Source organism: Pangasianodon hypophthalmus, chromosome 27, assembly GCF_027358585.1.
Source record: "Pangasianodon hypophthalmus isolate fPanHyp1 chromosome 27, fPanHyp1.pri, whole genome shotgun sequence".
In the NCBI taxonomy this organism is placed as follows: domain Eukaryota; kingdom Metazoa; phylum Chordata; class Actinopteri; order Siluriformes; family Pangasiidae; genus Pangasianodon; species Pangasianodon hypophthalmus.
In genome coordinates, this window is record NC_069736.1 from 4,269,157 (window position 1) to 4,289,151 (window position 19,995).

General features: G+C 38.8%; 2 protein-coding genes across 8 annotated transcripts; both read left to right on the forward strand.

Annotated features, from left to right (window-relative positions):
* Positions 1-2,391: 2,391 nt before the first annotated feature.
* Positions 2,392-10,813, forward strand: LOC117595724 (UDP-glucuronosyltransferase 2B15-like). 5 transcript variants are annotated; one of them, XM_053230600.1, is made up of 6 exons: positions 2,392-2,698; positions 6,845-6,993; positions 7,353-7,484; positions 7,757-7,844; positions 7,919-8,138; positions 8,352-10,813. In XM_053230600.1, exons 1-6 carry the CDS (start codon positions 2,533-2,535, stop codon positions 8,632-8,634), a joined length of 1,038 nt encoding a protein of 345 aa, XP_053086575.1. In that variant the 5' UTR covers positions 2,392-2,532; the 3' UTR covers positions 8,635-10,813. The 5 variants fall into 5 exon arrangements, with proteins under 5 accessions (XP_053086575.1, XP_034156497.2, XP_034156498.2 ...); XM_034300606.2 differs by lacking the exon at positions 2,392-2,698 and adding an exon at positions 5,228-5,306; XM_034300607.2 differs by lacking the exon at positions 2,392-2,698 and adding an exon at positions 5,532-5,618.
* An 819-nt stretch (positions 10,814-11,632) lies between these two features.
* On the forward strand, positions 11,633-18,717 carry LOC113531432 (UDP-glucuronosyltransferase 2A2). 3 transcript variants are annotated; one of them, XM_034300600.2, is made up of 6 exons: positions 11,633-12,487; positions 14,403-14,551; positions 14,877-15,008; positions 15,281-15,368; positions 15,443-15,662; positions 17,743-18,717. In XM_034300600.2, the coding sequence occupies exons 1-6, from the start codon at positions 11,689-11,691 to the stop codon at positions 18,023-18,025; spliced, it is 1,671 nt and encodes a 556-aa protein (XP_034156491.2). In that variant the 5' UTR covers positions 11,633-11,688; the 3' UTR covers positions 18,026-18,717. The 3 variants fall into 3 exon arrangements, with proteins under 3 accessions (XP_034156491.2, XP_034156492.2, XP_034156494.2); XM_034300601.2 differs by lacking the exon at positions 11,633-12,487 and adding an exon at positions 12,550-14,185; XM_034300603.2 differs by lacking the exon at positions 11,633-12,487 and adding an exon at positions 13,570-13,710.
* The last annotated feature ends 1,278 nt before the right edge of the window (positions 18,718-19,995 follow it).

Consider the following 19,995-nt stretch of genomic DNA (forward strand, 5'->3'; position numbering starts at 1 on the left):
CTTCTCCTTCCTTGACTTCTTTGTTCCAACCTTTTCTCTTAATCCCAGTTGCATCCCCTTATACCCAAGCCTTCCTTCACACATCCCAAACCTGCCCTCTTAATCCCAGCCTTCATCTTCTTAACCCCAATTCATCCCAACACTCTTCCTCACACATTATATGTCTTCCTTAAACTTTCCAGGCACCCTCCCCTGTTCATCCCAAGGCTTCCCTTGTTTATCCCTATCCTTTTCTAATCTGCCTCTCTGACAGCTCCATTGCTCTCTGCACAGAGAACCCAGAGGAAACCCCCACAGATACAGTAAGCCTATGCAGAGAAACGCTGTGAAGACAATAACTCAGGATCAGACTGTGAACACTGGAGCTGTGAGGTAGCAACATATCTATTGTTTTCTGAATACTGCCTTTTTGCCAGGATAGGTTTCTGGCCAAAAGTGACCCTGAACATGACCTTGAACATGAGCTTTGAAAATATTGAAGTGATAATAAGATCACTTCAGTATTTCTATCTCTTATAACACCTTTCCCACAGTCATCTTGAACAGGTTCTGTGTTAATGATCTACTACAAAACTATAAAATGACGTTTATCTAAGGTCATTAACGTGTCTGAAGCAAACACTAGTTAGGCAACTTGAAACCTTCCCCCTATTTTTGACCGTGTCCAGTGTCACAAGAGGCTTAGTCACCATTTTATTTGATACAATGATGACAAATGGAGCGTGAGACTGTCCATGTTATGGGCTCAAGGAAGTCAACTTCAAAACAGAAACAGTCCAGAATCTCAATAACACCCTGGTTCAATATCGACTCGAGGTCACTGAGTCTCACCACTGTGGTCAATGGTGTGTGGTAAATTATGATGGAAATTAATATCCTGGCATAATTTTAGAGGTTGAAGAACACAACAGTAGAGTGAAGTGCATGCACAGGAATGGTATCAACAAGTTTTACTGGCCATATCCAAGAGAAGACATCAACTGGTATGATGATAGCCAGACTGTTTGCTTTATACCAGCACCCCTTTCAGTTAACAGCTCAGATTGATCAAAATATCTGGAAGTATTTGGAAGCTCATCTTAACATGTAAGAGACTGCTGTAGAAAACAAAGCTAAATAGTAGGAGTTGCTAATGTGTTTTAAATGAATATTTCCATGAGTTCATTCATGTTTCCAAAAGCTGTTTTAAATAATTTGTTATTAAAAAATGTTTTAAATATGTTTGTAGGAATTTAGCAAGCCGAGGGCTGGATAAATTCCTACAAACATATTTAAAACATTTTTGGTGTTATAAAAAATATTGATTGTTTGTGAGAAATATTGAATAAACTGCTGGCATTTGATGATAATACAGTGTAGAGTCACTGGTGTTATATTGTGTCAGTGGTGTTATTGGATAAACACAAAAAGTGATTTTATTTTAAATTAACCAATTTATAAGGTTACCCAGATTATAATTTTAAACATCTCAATTCCTCGCAGTTTTATATAAAATATAAATTTGATGTTATTAAAAAAATAACTTTACATATCAAATTTGTTTCACTGTATAAGTATTAATAATTCCTCGATTATGTGATCTGCACCACTGGATTTATTAGATTACATTTTATGAGCAAATAAGTCTTGTAACCCCAATGACAAAAAACGTGACACATTTGTAAAAAAAAAATCTAAATAATAAAATAAAGAACAAAAATCAGGTTGCTCCATATGATTAAAAATAATGTCAAGATGTTAATAAAAACTCACCATTAACTTTTATGGGTAAAACCTGCATTGAAAAATTAAACATTTTGTAGATCAGAAAATCACACTATTTTGAGAATGACCCATCAGCATTCCTAATGTCAAAAGCAAGGTACTTCAACAGCGCCACCTTCCGCTTCACCAACTGCTTCCTGAATACTGCCTTTTCAGAATGTATTATAGACTGAATACAGATATTTTGGACCGCTACAGATGTATTTCATTACAGCCCAACCCTTCTCCTATGCTCCTGGCCATGTGATGCACAGTGTGTTGGTTGGCACACTTGCAAAACTCTGCCTGATGCCTCTCCATGTCAGTTTTGTGTGTCTTTTTAGTTAAATACCTGCTCTGCTGTTGGGAATAAAGGTCAAAGTTTTGTGTCCACGTGATAGATGTGGAGGATTGCAGGTTTTCTGCTCTGGCTTATTCCATGTGTGAGCTATAAGGCTTATTGTCCTGCTGTCATGGGTGCATGTGGGAGAGCTGCTCTCTGCCTTCTGTTCCTGCTCGGTCTGACTCCGCTGTGTGTTACAGCAGGGAAAATTCTCATCTGGCCTTCAGAATTCAGTCACTGGCGTAACATCGAAATCATCATAGATGAGCTTATAACGAGAGGACACAGTGTGACAAGATCCAGGCTTTCCTGAAGCTCACTGAAATAATTGACAATATGATAGTTCAGAATCAAGCAATGTGCAGGGAGCTTTTTGCACGTGAAGATCTGCTGGAGAAGTGGAGAAAGGAACAGTTTGATGTTCTTCTGACAGACCCTGTGACTGTATGTGGGGAACTGCTAGCTCAGAAGCTCAACCTGCCGTTCATCCTCAGTCTGAGGTTACTTTTTGGGAGTGTTGTGGCGCGACTCTGTGGCCAGCTGCCGGCACCACCATCCTATGTGCCAGGTGTTGGCCTGGGCTACACAGATCAAATGGATTTCCTGCAGAGAGTGAAAAATATATTGTTTATTTTTTTTAGTACAAACTTTGTTATAGATTTTTATTTTATGACTTCTACATTATTAATTCAGTACAAAAACATTTTAAATTTCCAAACATTAGTTTTCCAGCACAAAATTAAATATAACAGAAAAATGTTTGTATGTCAGTAAAGAAAGCAGCATATTACATAAGAGACACTTTTCAGACAAAAAACAGAACTGTGGCTGGTTCTGCAAGATGCTCAGTAACACTTACAGCTCATTTCCTTATAAAACTGCACGACTTGTACCCGAGAGTACTATTTATTTTTTAATACTTTATAGTTTTTTTTATTTTTTTAATGTAGAAACATTTAATTTCATTATTTTTGAAAGCATCTTTGCTCTACAGCATTTCTTTGCATGTGTCTAAGACTTTTGCACAGTACTGTATATGTGTGAATGCGATGAACTGGATCCTGTCCAGGTGAAAGCTCCTGCCTTGCACCCATGGTTGCTAGGATAGGTTTCTAATTACCTCTTATAACACCTTTGCTACAAACACATTTGGAATGGCTCTTTGTACAGCTACGCTTAAGGTTTGTGAAGGTAAGACATAATTTACATTCATAGATAAAAAAATTATTATTATTAATAATAATAATAATAATAATAATTACCTTACATTGTATCGCAAAAATTTCTTTGCATCCCAGCTTTATTATGATCATTCTCTTTTTCAGCTGGATTCGGGAAAAATAGGCCAGGTATGTCTAAGAATACCAGAGTAAATCTGACGTTGTTTAGACATTAAAAGTTCACAACTCAAAGTTTCTCTCTCTCTCTCTCGAAGTTAGCAAGACAAATGTAGTGCAGTGTAAAACATAAAGATACGACAGTAACTCTGTTACAAAGCGATCTCCTTCCATAAATGAATGAATGAATGAATATTCTCCATACATAAAGCTTTACCATAGCAATGGTTATACATATTACTTTGTTAATTAACACTTAATTTTCTCGTTTACAATCCATCCTTAGTATTAAATATTGTGAGCATCCAAGTCCCTGCAATATAAACATGTACTATATAAACCTGTGACAGCCGTCAACATTGTCAGAGCTGCGCTGTTATAGAAAATCAGTGAATACATTCTGACCATTTAGATTCAACATTCAAATTCAAGATCCCTGTGGTATAATGACTGTTTATAGCTTTTACAGTTACAGCATTTAGCAGATTATCCAGAGTGTTTTGTAGTGTCGTGATAGTTCATTAGGTTAGGCCATCAAGCTAAAATCCTGTCGAAGGAGGTTAGTACAGCATAAAAAGAAAGCACACAAGACAAGGGATTCTTTCAGTAGAAGTGTCAATTCAAGAGGTAGGTCTTTAGTCTTTGTTTGAAGACAGCCAGTGTTCGGACAGCCAGTCGAAGTTCATTCCACTACCTGAGTGCCAGGACAGAAAAGAGTCTTGAGTCCATGTTTAAGCCTTGAAAGGAGCGTGGTGCATAGCAGGGTGTGATAAGTGCCTTAAAGTATTTTTACAGTATACTTGTCTGGTTTTGGCTTTGTAGGCAATCATTAGTGTTTTAAATGCCTCTTTTTATTGTCTATATGATTTTGTAATTGATATTACATACTATTTGATATTACATTCTAATGTATTATTGTTATTATTATTATACAATTTGCTATTATCAATCTATTATTATGCTGTTATATTAGGGTACTACTCATTACACGCTATTCATTTTATTGTTATTGTCTATTCTGCAAGTGATATTCCATATTCTACTTGTTATTATTCATCTATTATCCTTATTCTTATTCTTATTGTTGTATTTTACATACTATAATTACCGTATTATACATACATGCCATTCTATATCATACTATATGCTATACCCTATTATCAATCTATTATTATGCTATTATATTATTGTACTACTTATTACTTTTTTATTGAATGTTATTCTTAATTATTCTTATATATTATACTACTGTACATATATTATTTACTATTACATCTTACTTTATACTATATTACAAATATATTTGCTGAACTGTTGTTGTACCAAATCACATATGTGTTTTCAGAAAGAAGCCATCACTTATCTTTGTTATTGTCTGTTTTGGAGTATGTACCTGTAAATAACTGCATCATTTTAGTGCTATAAAAATATAGAAAGGAGCCTGCCAGTGTGATTTTTATTTGTCAGTTTGTTCCATTTCTCAGTTTTGGTAAATTATTACTTAAGATGGGCATTTGTTTTTCCCCAGTATTTCAAAGGGAACGAGGTATGCTCTGACCTGAAGCACAAGAAAAGCTAAAATGGTGAGGTTAAACACAGAAAAGTTTTTTGAGAAGATTTAATTTACACAAGTGTGAGCTTTTGCAATTCCTTATTAAATAAATTTAAGTATCTAGTTTAACTATCGAGATTTTAAGTAACTGGAGATTTTTTGTACACCACGTAGATCATAAACCATTGATAGCTGATAAAAACAAACGTTGTCAAAACCGCAGCTCTCCCTTTTCGTTGCATTTGTTTACAGGGAACTCTTGCCCGCACCAATATGGCGGACGCGTTGACGTATCGCAGCAGCGGACCGAAGCGGCCAATGAGGCGTCTAGGTATTTTATATGTCTATGTGTCACCACCTGTCCGGAACTCGTGCGCGCCCGCCCGTGGGAGCAAAAAATGAAAGGTCAAAGGGCAAAGAGGGATGTAGGGGGGCAATACGCTTATGCGCATGCGCGAAGTCCTGGGACGAAAGGGCCGGGACCTTGTGACGTGGCGGATTCTGATTGGACGAAAGGGGCGGGACTTTGTGACGTGGCGGAATCAGATTGGATAAGCTTTCACCTAGAACTGTCAAAATCCAGTTTGACGAAAGGCGGATAGATTCTCTCTCGTGTGAATGCGATGAACTTGATCCTATCCAGGTGAAAGCTCCTGCCTTGCACCCATGGTTGCTGGGATAGGTTTCAGGTTATTCGGGTTATCTTATTACCTCTTATAGCACCTTTCCAAAAGTCATCTTGAACAGATTCTGTGTTAATGATCTACCACTAAACTATAAACACATTTGTCAAAGCCCCTATGATTTATCTAAGGTCATTAAGTGCGTCTGAAGCAAAAACTAGTTGGGCAACTTGAAACCCTCCCCCTGTTTTTGACCGTGTGCAGCGTCACAAGAGGCTTAGTCACGATTTCATACAATGACGAGGAACAGCTTTTGTGCCTGCTTAGTAATTTTGTTGCTGGGCTTCTACGAAAAGGCTCACAGTGGCAATGTACTGGTGATTCCTGGTGAATGGTACAGTCACTGGCACCACATGCGCATAATTGTTGAGGAGCTCATGGACCGGAACCACAGCGTGACTGTTCTCATACGCGCTGCCTCACCTACGATGGAACACGCCCAAAAGGAGCGCTTCAAATTCATGTCTTTTGAAATCAACATGGAGCAACAGGAGATAGACAACATGTGGAAGAACTTTATCGGTGCAGGGATGCATCAAAGTACTATCAGCTTTCAAAAGTTGACCTTGGTTTGGAACCTGTTATCTGGGATGTCTAATTATTTTCAGGCTGTGTGCAATGAACTGGCTGGTAACAGAGAACTTGTGACTTCACTGAAAGAGCTGCATTTCGATGTGCTACTGTATGACCCCGTGATGCCATGTGCTGGCTTGATGGTGGACGTTCTTGAGCTGCCCAGCGTGATGTCCCTCCGGAACAGTTTTGCTAGTTCTTTTGAGCGGCTCTGTGGGCAGATGCCTGCTCCACCATCTTATGTACCTGCAACAGCTTCTCAGGGGCATCTCACTGATCAAATGGACTTTACAGAGCGTTTAGAGAACATGCTACTATACATAGGACACACAGCAATGTTCACACTTCCCGAAATGTTCAACATTCATAAACAATTCATTTCAGTACATTTAACTGGTATAACATAGCACTGCAGCTTTTTATTTTTTAACTACTCAACAAGTTTGTTCTAAATTATATAGACTCTTTACTCTAAACTCTAAACTGTATAGAAAAATACAACTCCAAAAAATGCTTATACTCGTTACAGAGGAGTGAGATTAAACAATCATTGGATTGAAATCAGTGTAGTTACTGATACAAAATTTGCCATCTTTGCTCCTGTACTTCACAGGCAAACCCGTAACACTATGTGATATGATTGGCAAAGCTGACATCTGGTTAATCCGAACTTATTGGGACTTTGATTATCCACGGCCCCTCCTCCCGAACTTCAAATTTGTGGGTGGCTTTCACTGCAAGCCTGCAAAACCTCTACCAAAAGTAAGTTCATTCTCGTGTCTGACACCTTCTATTTTTCAGCCATCCTATTCCTTTATAATAGGAGATGAACACAGCATTGCATTCCTGAGTCAACTCAGTCTGGGAAAATGAAAGTGCATGTAGGTGCAGGTGTAGTTCACTAACTTTACTACAGATATTTGAGTGATTACAAAACCTTTTCTACACCACTGGTGAGTGATTACTGTACTGTGGGTGAAAAGCCAAGAGTTCGTTGTCTTTGTACTAGTCTTTTTTTCCAGAAACACATCTAGCACACAAACTGTTTACCGCAGTTTTATTAAGCCCATTTCACCTCACTATATTGTCTTGTTAATAACTTTGCATTTTGGTTTTTAAAGGAGATGGAGGACTTTGTCCAGAGCTCAGGAGATGACGGTATTGTAGTGTTTTCACTGGGCTCCATTATAAAAAACCTTACCAAAGAGAGAGCAAACACCATCGCTTCAGCGCTCGGCCAGATTCCCCAAAAGGTCTAAGTTTACACAATTAATAATGCATATCTTGATTCATAATCCACAGTCTAATTTATGAAAGATTTTAAGTGCCAACTACAGCGCTGTTTCGTAGATTTATTAACTGAAAATCATTTGGACAAAATAAATATGTGTTAGAGTGTTTGATTGATTCTGGAAGTTTAGTCAATAGGCAGATTGGCTACTCTAAATTTCCATTAGGTGTTGAAGTAGACCAGGATAAGATCATTCTTAATTTCCTCAAACCTGAATCCTGTGTGTAATTTTAGGTCGTTTGGGGATACAAAGGCGAGAAGCCAGAAACTCTTGCTCCTAATACAAGAATCTATGAGTGGATTCCCCAGAATGATTTACTAGGTAAGGAACATTTCCATTGTAGTTATACTATCACATTCTGTTGAAGTAAATACACTAATGGTTTGTATCAACAGGACATCCTAAAACCAAGGCCTTCATCGCCCATGGTGGGACCAATGGAATATATGAAGCTATTTATCATGGAGTTCCCATGGTGGGCGTGCCACTGATTGCTGATCAGCCAGATAATATCAATCATATGAAAACCAAAGGGGCTGCTGTTATGCTTGACTTTAACAAAATGGAGGCCAAGGACTTGAAGCAGGCTATCAGTGATGTCATTAACAATCCATCGTGAGTTGATATTGTGATTTCCATAAGAGTTGGCTCACACCTTCACCTGTATACACCACTTACACTAATGTCATGCTAATAAATAAATTCATCATTTTATTTTATGTTGCCAAACTTGAAGATACTCTAAGAGCAAGTGTCTCAATCATTCAATCTTCTCTCAGCCTTTACACATCCTAAAAAGATTTCTTGTTATTCTGTTTCTTTCCACAGATACAAGGAGAGTATGATGAGGCTATCCCGAATCCACCATGATCAACCAATGAAGCCACTAGACCAGGCCGTCTACTGGATCGAGTTCGTAATGCGCAATAAGGGGGCCAAGCACCTGAGGGTGGAAGCCCATAACCTCACGTGGTATCAGTACCACTGCTTGGACGTGGCCGCCTTTTTGCTTTCTGTAATTGCACTAGTCGTGTTCATCTTTGTGAAAACATGCAGTTGGCTCTTCCGTAAATGTTTCAGAAAGACCCCAGCGAAGAGCAAGAAAGAGTGAAGCATGTGTATATGAATGTATTAATAATTACTGTGATATTTTGACAGAAATTTTAGGCATAAAACACTCTGTGTTAAATGTACATTGTACAGTCCATAGGTTTTCCTGTTTATACAGTATAGTATGTCCAGGTTTACTTTTAACTGATTCCAACACTAGTTGGAATCAGTTAAAGATTATAGAGAAGTTATAGAGTTATAGAGTTATAGAGAACAAAGCAATTAAACAGAGATTTCTATCTCTATCATTTATAGTGTGGTTTTGTTCTGTAAATAAAGATTAAAATAAAAATCAAATTACTAATTGTCTTTTCATCACCCCAACTGCCCCCACTTGATAACTTCTTCTCCTTCCTTGATTTCTTTGTTCCAACCTTTTCTCTTAATCCCAGTTGCATCCCCTTATACCCAAGCCTTCCTTCACACATCCCAAACCTGCCCTCTTAATCCCAACCTTCATCTTCTTAACCCCAATTCATCCCAACACTCTTCCTCACACATTATATGTCTTCCTTAAACTTTCCAGGCACCCTCCCCTGTTCATCCCAAGGCTTCCCTTGTTTATCCCTATCCTTTTCTAATCTGCCTCTCTGACAGCTCCATTGCTCTCTGCACAGAGAACCCAGAGGAAACCCCCACAGATACAGTAAGCCTATGCAGAGAAACACTGTGAAGACAATAACTCAGGATCAGACTGTGAACACTGGAGCTGTGAGGTAGCAACATATCCACTGCACCACCGCGCCTGCACCACCAACTGTTTTCTGAATACTGCCTTTTCAAAACATATTATGGACTGAATACAGATATTCAATTTTGTATTCTGAAGATGTATTTCGTTACAGCCTAAATCTGCTCCTATAATCCTGACCATATGATGCACAGTGTTAACTTCCTGGTTGGTGCACTTGCAAAACTCTGCCTGATGCCTCTCCAGGTCAGTTTTGTGTGTCTTTGTGGTCAGATACATGCTCTGCTGTTGGAAATAACGCTCAAAGTTTTGTTCCTACATGATGGATGTGGAAGTGTTGCAGGTTTTCTGCTCTGGCTTGTTCCATGTGTAAGCTAGAAGGCTGATCACATGTTCTTTGTGTGTTTGCATGGGTTTCCTCCAGGTTCTACAGTTTCCTTCCACTAAAAACACACATATAGGCAGACTTGCTATGCTAAATTGCCCCTAGCTATGAATGAGTGTGTCAATGTATATCTGTGCATGGAATAACTGGCATCCCATCCAGGTGAAAGCTTCTGCCTTGCACCCAGGGTTGCCAGGATAGGGTTCTGGCCAAAAGTGACCCTGAACATTACCTTGAACATGATTTTTTGAAAATACTGACACATTTTGATAGAAATATTGAAGTGATCTTATTATCTCTTATAACACCTTTCCAACAGTCATCTTGAACAGGTTCTGTGTTAATGATCTACTACAAAAATATAAAATGACATTTATCTAAGGTCATTAACGTGTCTGAAGCAAACACTAGTTGGGCAACTTGAAACCTTCCCCCTATTTTTGACCGTGTCCAGGGTCACAAGAGGCTTAGCCACCATTTTATTTGATACAATGATGACAAATGGAGCGTGAGACTGTCCATGTTATGGGCTCAAGGAAGTCAACTTCAAAACAGAAACAGTCCAGAATCTCAATAACACCCTGGTTCAATATCGACTCGAGGTCACTGAGTCTCACCACTGTGGTCAATGGTGTGTGGTAAATTATCCTGGCATAATTTTAGAGGTTGAAGAACACAACAGTAGAGTGAAGTGCATGCACAGGAATGGTATCAACAAGTTTTACTGGCCATATCCAAGAGAAGGCATCAACTGGTATGATGATAGCCAGATTGTTTGCTTTATACCAGCACCCCTTTCAGTTAACAGGAGGTCAGCTCAGATTGATTAAAATATCTGGAAGTATTTGGAAGCTCATCTTAACATGTAAGAGACTGCTGTAGAAAACAAAGCAAAATAGTAGGAGTTGCTAATGTGTTTTAAATGAATATTTCCATGAGTTCATTCATGTTTCCAAAAGCTGTTTTAAATAGTTTGTTATTAAAAAAATGTTTTAAATATGTTTGTAGGAATTTATCCAGCCCTCGGCTTGCTATTAAATGTTGGTGTTATAAAAAATATTGATTGTGAGAAATATTGAATAAACTGCTGGCATTTGATGATAATACAGTGTAGAGTCATTGGTGTTATATTGTGTCAATGGTGTTATTGGATAAACTTTTGAGTGTCATCAAACAAAATGTCTCATAAAATATACTTTTGTTATTTAAATCACAAAAAGTGATTTTATTTTAAATTAACCAATTTATAAGGTTACCCAGATTATAATTTTAAACATTTAATCTCAATTCCTCGCAGTTTTATATAAAATATAAATTTGATGTTATTAAAAAAAAAATAACTTTACATATCAAATTTGTTTCACTGTATAAGTATTAATAATTCCTCGATTATGTGATCTGCACCACTGGATTTATTAGATTACCTTTTATGAGCAAATAATGATAAAATAAATTTTAAGTGCTGTAACCCCAACGACAAAAAATGAGACACATTTGTAAAAAAAAATCTAAATAATAAAATAAAGAACAAAAATCAGGTTGCTCCATATGATTAAAAATAATGTCAAGATGTTAATAAAAACTCACCATTAACTTTTATGGGTAAAACCTGAATTGAAAAATTAAACATTTTGTAGGTCAGAAAATCACACTATTTTGAGAATGACCCATCAGCATTCATAATGTCAAAAGCAAGGTACTTCAACAGCGCCACCTTCCGCTTCACCAACTGTTTCCTGAATACTGCCTTTTCAGAATGTATTATAGACTGAATACAGATATTTTGGACCGCTACAGATGTATTTCATTACAGCCCAACCCTTCTCCTATGCTCCTGGCCATGTGATGCACAGTGTGTTGGTTGGCACACTTGCAAAACTCTGCCTGATGCCTCTCCACGTCAGTTTTGTGTGTCTTTGTAGTTAAATACCTGCTCTGCTGTTGGGAATAAAGGTCAAAGTTTTGTGTCCACGTGATGGATGTGGAGGATTGCAGGTTTTCTGCTCTGGCTTATTCCATGTGTGAGCTATAAGGCTTATTGTCCTGCTGTCATGGGTGCATGTGGGAGAGCTGCTCTCTGCCTTCTGTTCCTGCTCGGTCTGACTCCGCTGTGTGTTACAGCAGGGAAAATTCTCATCTGGCCTTCAGAATTCAGTCACTGGCGTAACATCGAAATCATCATAGATGAGCTTATAACGAGAGGACACAGAGTGACCATCATTACCCACAGTGCCACACCAACTATGATGAAAGACCAGTCTCCGGACTACAATATGGAGATCATACAGGTGCCCCACAGCAAGAAGGACATTACTGACAATGTGGACAATCTTTTAAAGTACACGATGTATGACCTGCCAAATACCAACAAGATCCAGGCTTTCCTGAAGCTCACTGAAATAATTGACAATATGATAGTTCAGAATCAAGCAATGTGCAGGGAGCTTTTTGCACGTGAAGATCTGCTGGAGAAGTGGAGAAAGGAACAGTTTGATGTTCTTCTGACAGACCCTGTGACTGTATGTGGGGAACTGCTAGCTCAGAAGCTCAACCTGCCGTTCATCCTCAGTCTGAGGTTACTTTTTGGGAGTGTTGTGGCGCGACTCTGTGGCCAGCTGCCGGCACCACCATCCTATGTGCCAGGTGTTGGCCTGGGCTACACAGATCAAATGGATTTCCTGCAGAGAGTGAAAAATATATTGTTCATTGTCTTTCACGATATAGTGTTTAAAGTCATGGCCATGGCAAAATGGGATCACTTCTTTACAGAAGTCATGGGTAAATGATAATCTCTCAATTGTGATTTAATTTAGGCTGCAGGTTTAGAAAAGATCACTGTGAAAAAAACTAAAACCCCAGTTTAGTTCTTGTCCTTAGCACAAAACTATATGTGACTACTATATCACATAAGAAAGGAAACCAGCAAGCATATTGCTGAAATAATACTGTTCACTTGCTTACAGGCAGTAATGTTCAACATTTAAGCCAATCACCTCAAGTCTATTTATTGTGTCTGACAGCGCTAATTATCAAGTTCTGGAGTGGTGCAGTGGGCAGCATTGTTGCCTCAGAGATCAAGGTCCTCTGGTTCAATCCCAATCTGGTTTAATGTCTGTGCAGACTTTCATATGTTGTCTGAGGGTTTCCTTCCACTGTCCAAAAACATGCATGTAGGCAGCCTTGCTATGCTAACTTGCCCCTAGGTATGAATGAGTGTGTGAATGTACAGTGCAAAATTTTAGGCAACCTATTTTTTTTTTAGTACAAACTTTGTTATAGATTTTTATTTTATGACTTCTACATTATTTATTCAGTACAAAAACACTTTAGATTTCCAAACATTAGTTTTCCAGCACAAAATTAAATGTTACAGAAAGATGTTTGTATGTCAGTAAAGAAAGCAGCATATTATATACATGCACTTTTCAGACAAAAAACATAATGAAGGCTGCTGGGTTTTGCTGCAAAAATAAGAAGCGAGTGCCTTGCACCCATGGTTGCTGGGATAGGTTTCAGGTTATTCAGGTTATCTTATTACCTCTTATAGCACCGTTCCAACAGTCATCTTGAACAGATTCTGTGTTAATGATCTACCACTAAACTATAAACACATTTGTGAAAGCCCCTATGATTTATCTAAGGTCATTAAGTGCGTCTGAAGCAAAAACTAGTTGCGCAACTTGAAACCCTCCCCCTGTTTTTGACCGTGTGCAGCGTCACAAGAGGCTTAGTCACGATTTCATACAATGACGAGGAACAGCTTTTGTGCCTGCTTAGTAATTTTGTTGCTGGGCTTCTACGAAAAGGCTCACAGTGGCAATGTACTGGTGATTCCTGGTGAATACAGTCACTGGCACCACATGCGCACAATTGTTGAGGAGCTCATGGACCGGAACCACAGCGTGACTGTTCTCATACGTGCTGCCTCACCTAAGATGGAACACGCCCAAAAGGAGCGCTTCAAATTCATGTCTTTTGAAATCAACATGGAGCAACAGGAGGTAGACAACATGTGGAAGAACTTTATCGGTGCAGGGATGCATCAAAGTACTATCAGCTTTCAAAAGTTGACCTTGGTTTGGAACCTGTTATCTGGGATGTCTAATTATTTTCAGGCTGTGTGCAATGAACTGGCTGGTAACAGAGAACTTGTGACTTCACTGAAAGAGCTGCATTTCGATGTGCTACTGCATGACCCCGTGATGCCATGTGCTGGCTTGATGTCGAAAGCTCTTGAGCTGCCCAGTGTGATGTCCCTCCGGGGCAGTTTTGCTAGTTCTTTTGAGCGGCTCTGTGGGCAGATGCCTGCTCCACCATCTTATGTACCTGCAACAGCTTCTCAGGGGCATCTCACTGATCAAATGGATTTTACAGAGCGTTTAGAGAACATGCTACTATACATAGGACACACGGCAATGGTCACACTTCCCGAAATGTTCAACATTCATAAACAATTCATTTCAGTACATTTAACTGGTATAACATAGCACTGCAGCTTTTTATTTTTTAACTACTCAACAAGTTTGTTCTAAATTATATAGACTCTTTACTCTAAACTCTAAACTGTATAGAAAAATACAACTCCAAAAAATGCTTATACTCGTTACAGAGGAGTGAGATTAAACAATCTTTGGATTGAAATCAGTGTAGTTACTGATACAAAATTTGCCATGTTTGCTCCTGTACTTCACAGGCAAACCCGTAACACTATGTGATATGATTGGCAAAGCTGACATCTGGTTAATCCGAACTTATTGGGACTTTGATTATCCACGGCCCCTCCTCCCGAACTTCAAATTTGTGGGTGGCTTTCATTGCAAGCCTGCAAAACCTCTACCAAAAGTAAGTTCATTCTCGTGTCTGACACCACCTATTTTTTAGCCATCCTATTCCTTTATAATAGGAGATGAATACAGCATTGCATTCCTGAGTCAGCTCAGTCTGGGAAAATGAAAGTGCATGTAGGTGCAGGTGTAGTTCACTAACTTTACTACAGATATTTGAATGATTACAAAACCTTTTCTACACCACTGGTGAGTGATTACTGTACTGTGGGTGAAAAGCCAAGAGCTCGTTCTAGCACACAAACTGTTTACCGCAGTTTTATTAAGCCCATTTCACCTCACTATATTGTCTTGTTAATAACTTTGCATTTTGGTTTTTAAAGGAGATGGAGGACTTTGTCCAGAGCTCAGGAGATGACGGTATTGTAGTGTTTTCACTGGGCACCATGGTAAAAAGCCTTACCAAAGAGAGAGCAAACACCATCGCTTCAGCGCTCGGCCAGATTTCCCAAAAGGTCTGAGTTTACACAATTAATAATGCATATCTTGATTCATAATCCACAGTCTAATTTATGAAAGATTTTAAGTGCCAACTACAGCGCTGTTTCGTAGATTTATTAACTGAAAATCATTTGGACAAAATAAATATGTGTTAGAGTGTTTCACTGATTCTGGAAGTTTAGTCAATAGGCAGATTGGCTACTCTAAATTTCCATTAGGTGTTGAAGTAGACCAGGATAAGATCATTCTTAATTTCCTCAAACCTGAATCCTGTGTGTAATTTTAGGTCGTTTGGGGATACAAAGGCAAGAAGCCAGAAACTCTTGCTCCTAATACAAGAATCTATGAGTGGATTCCCCAGAATGATTTACTAGGTAAGGAACATTTCCATTGTAGTTATACTATCACATTCTGTTGAAGTAAATACACTAATGGTTTGTATCAACAGGACATCCTAAAACCAAGGCCTTCATCACCCATGGTGGGATCAATGGAATATATGAAGCTATTTATCATGGAGTTCCCATGGTGGGCCTGCCGCTGTTTGCTGATCAGCCAGATAATGTCAATCATATGAAAACCAAAGGGGCTGCTGTTATGCTTGACTTTAACAAAATGGAGACCAAGGACTTGAAGCAGGCTATCAATGATGTCATTAACAATCCATCGTGAGTTGATTTTGTGATTTCCATAAGAGTTGGCTCTTTAAGATTAAGATCATTTTAAGGGTGCATATGTAAAAATTTCAATTAGCTCTTCACATACAGTTGCACCTTTCTCATTCAATCAAATTGGACTAAAATAACTATTCACTCATTCAGTCAGTCAGTCAGTCAGTCCTTTTCCTTCCACTATTCCTGATGCGCTCATGGTGGCAGCAGGCCGAGAAGGTCAGCCCAGACTTCTTTAAATGTGGTCATAGATTCTAGATTCTCCTGAGGGCACCACAGACATTCCCAAACTGTGACATACTGTATAATTGCTCCAGGGGATCCTGGATCTGCCCACGGGTCTCCACCCAGTGGGACGTGCCTGATACAGCTTTAGTGGGAGCTAAGAAGATGCAGCAGCTCTAGTCTGTGGCTCTCCTGGACTGCAGAACTCCTCAGCCTAACAAGGAGTAGTAAGCTCAGCAACCTTGTAGAGGAGCATCATTTCTACAAAAAAGTAATAACAAAGATGTCATCACCTGCTTCAGCTTGATGGTGTCCCTCACCACTGCTGAAAATTCCAATTTGCTATTTGGTACATATGTACAATTATAGGGTAAAGCAGGCGTTCCCAACTTTTTGTCAGCTGACCACCTTCAAACTATATTATATGCCAAAAGTATCCCAAGAGATTTCAAGCTGGCCAAACTTAAGTGCAACTTTTGCCTGAAATTTTTTTCACTCATCAGCTTTTGCTGCTGTTTAAGTTATTTAACCTTACAACGAAACATTCAACTAGATTTTTCACCAGGTTTTCATGTTTTGCTTTTTAAGAAAGCCAGCTTTCATATATGCCCCTTTTAACAGATTTTAAGGATTTGTAAATATGAAGACTTTTTTAGCCAAGAAGATTGAATTAGCTATCTAACACTATAATTAACTCTCATGCACTTTCTGAGACTCAAAGTGTCATACAGGCACCTCTCTTGTCTACTGGAAAAAAACTCCAACTGCAAGGCCCTCAGCCTGGGACTGGTGTTCCTATCTCCTGTGGGAACTCAGGGGTACAAGAGAGATCTCCATTGCTATCCAAGAAGTCTGGTATCTGAGCCCATATGAGGTTGTGGAATTAAGGCAGACAAAAAAGCCCATTTCCATTGCAAAAGACCAGTCCATCTAAGACTGTTCATCACATACCTGCCATCCAGGTGGCATTGCACCCGACCCCCACCCTTCATCTTGCAGGTGATGAGTCCACAAGATGGCAGCATGTCACCATTTCAGGCTGAGCCCAACTGGGTTATGTGAATACTGCTGTCACCAGGCACTCCCCTATGGACACCACCCCAGGTCTGGCTCTATGGGTGTGTCCTGATAACCCTAATCCGGTCAGGGTACACTTAGTGTTTTTTTATATCTTTCATTGTGGTCTTTAGGTTAGCTCTTTGTCTGACCTCTCTCTTCAGATCTGCTTACCGAGAGTGGCCATACTGGGAGCGTCCCAGTGACACAAGCTCCTTCACCACTAAAAGGGCCCTTTTTTGATCTCTTTTGAATGATCCGATCACTCAAACCATGTTCAAAGGTGGCTTGGGATGCATATGCAACACAAACGTGTCTTGATGTGTCCCAGACAGCACTGAACGACTACCTAATCAACAGCATCATTGCCCTACCCAAAAAATATGTAATCATTGTGAGAGCTCTAATGGATAAAGGTGATGCTATAACAACAGAGACGAAATCAGTTGCTTTGATCGTCTCATTTCTCATTTATTTTTTAAGTGTCATCAGCAGACCATGTGATTAAAACATATGACATAGGATTTGTGGGACATTTCTTCCTGAAAATAAATGCAGTGGAAGACTGATATAATAAATGTGTGTAACAGCCTTTCTTTGGTAGAAATGATGTATGAAATCCAATCAAGTGGTCACACAGGAGATGCATTCATAATGCCAGCTATGCATCTCGGCTGTTCACTTGTAAGCCAATCACCCAGGACTAATGTTAATGCCACGTGTGAACAGGGCTTAAGTGTCTCACTAATTTTGCAAGCACACAAACGTCTGATTTCTATTCTGTTTCTTTTCTCAGCTACAAGGAGAGCATGATGAGGCTATCCCGAATCCACCATGATCAACCGATGAAGCCACTAGACCAGGCCATATACTGGATCGAGTATGTCATGCGCAATAAGGGGGCCAAGCACCTGAGGGTTGAAGCTCATAACCTCACTTGGTATCAGTACCACTGCTTGGACGTGGCTGCCTTTTTATTCTCCATAATTGCACTGGCTGTGTTCATCTTGGTGAAAATGTGCAGTTGGCTCTTCCGTAAATGTTTCAGAAAGACCCCAGCAAAGAGCAAGAAAGAGTGAAGCATGTGTATATGAATGTATTAATAATTACTGTAATATTTGCACTCTGTTAATTGTACATGTCCACTTTTAAATGATTCTAACAGTATAGAGAACAATGCAATGAAACAGAGATATTTCCCTATATCATGTATAGTGTAGTTTAATTTCTTTTTTTTAAATAAAGATTTCTTAGCTTAATTTCTGACATAATAAATTTATCTGCTCTCTTTTTTAATCATTCAAACAAACAAATGATCAAATTGCTAACTGTATCCTTTCCAGGCTCTCCTTTCATCATGCCAGCTGCCCCCTCTTGGCAGCTTCTTCTCCTTCCTTGGCCTCTTTGCCCTTTATTCCAACTTCGCCTCATCCCAATTATACCCAGCTCTTCCCTTACACATGTGAAACCTGCACCCCAAAACTCTTCATCCCAACTCTCATCCTCTTAATTCCAATCACTCCTCTATTAATCTCAACAGTCTTCTTCACACATTACTGTATACAGTGTATGTAAAAGGTCTACACTCCCCTGTTAAAATTGCTAAAGATAAATCATGTCAAATCACGCCAGACCATTTTATAATGGAGTATGTGGCTGTGCTCAGAATTAACCACACACATTCAAACTCACATTAAAAAATAATTATCATACACCTGTCATCAATGAAGTGATTCTGATTAACTCCAAATAAAGATTAAAAATTTCCTGACATCTTCTTGGGTTCATCCGACTTCTGAAGCCATGGTTCTCAAAGATCTTACGAAGCATGGGAGCTCCTTGCTTCAAGGTATAGATCAGAAGAGGAGTACAATAGAATTTCCAAAACATTAAATGTACCTTTAAACATTGTGTAGGCCATCATCAACAAGAGGAGGAAATAAGGCATCACAGTGACATTACCAAGAACAGAATGTTCCTCCAAAATTAACAAGAGGTAACAAGTAATGAATAAATAAATAAAAAGTTCAAGCCCACCTAAATTTTGCCACATTATGTGTCAAAATGTGTTACGGTCTAGTAAGTCCAAGGTAGAACTTTTTTTAGTCATAATTCTAAAAGATAAAAGATTTGTTTGGTGCAAAAATAAGACAGCTTATCATCCAAAGAAAACCATACCCACGGGGAATCATGATGGTGGCAGCATCATGCTACGGGGCTGCTTCTCTTCGGCTGGAACTGGGGCTCTAGTCAAGATAGAGGGAATTATGGATAGCTTCAAATACCAATCTATTTTGGCACAAAACCTGCAGGTCAAAGGAATGACTTCAGAAGAGGACAATCGATGTTTTGGAATGGTCCAGTCATAGCCCAAATCTAAATCTTACTGAATCCCTGTGGAATGATTTGAAGAAGGCTGTTAAGAGGAGATTACCTTGTAATTTGATAGATCTGCATCATTTTTGCAAGGAAGAGTGGAATAAAATGGCCAAATCAAGATGTGTTAACCTGGTAGACTCTTATCCAAAAAGACTGAGAGCTGCGTTACAAGCAAAAGGTGTTTTAACAAAGTATTAGTTAAGGCATGTGCACACTTATGCAGCCAGATTATTCTGTTTTTTCTTTTTTTTTCTTTGTGTGAGGCAGGAATACAGACTGGATGGCACACCCATCTATCACAAGTCACCATACTATAGACAGATCACATGGATTTCCCACAGAGAATGAAAAATATTTTGTTTCTTGTGTTTCAAGATATAGTGTTTAAAGTCATGGCCATGGTGAAATGGGATTACCTCTTTACAGAAGTCATGGGTAACTGCTGATCTCTCATTTGTGTTTATATGCATGTGATTTAATTTAGGCTGCAGGTTTAGAAATGAATACCACTGTGAAGAAAATAAAAACCTCTCAGCTTTGTTCTTATCCTCAACAGCTAACCATTGCATAAAGAAAGAGTGCAACAAAATACAAAATATAAAATAAATCCTCTTTAGCCTTTAGGGCAAAAAATGAAAAAGTTTTACAGGTAATAATGTCTTGTAATAAT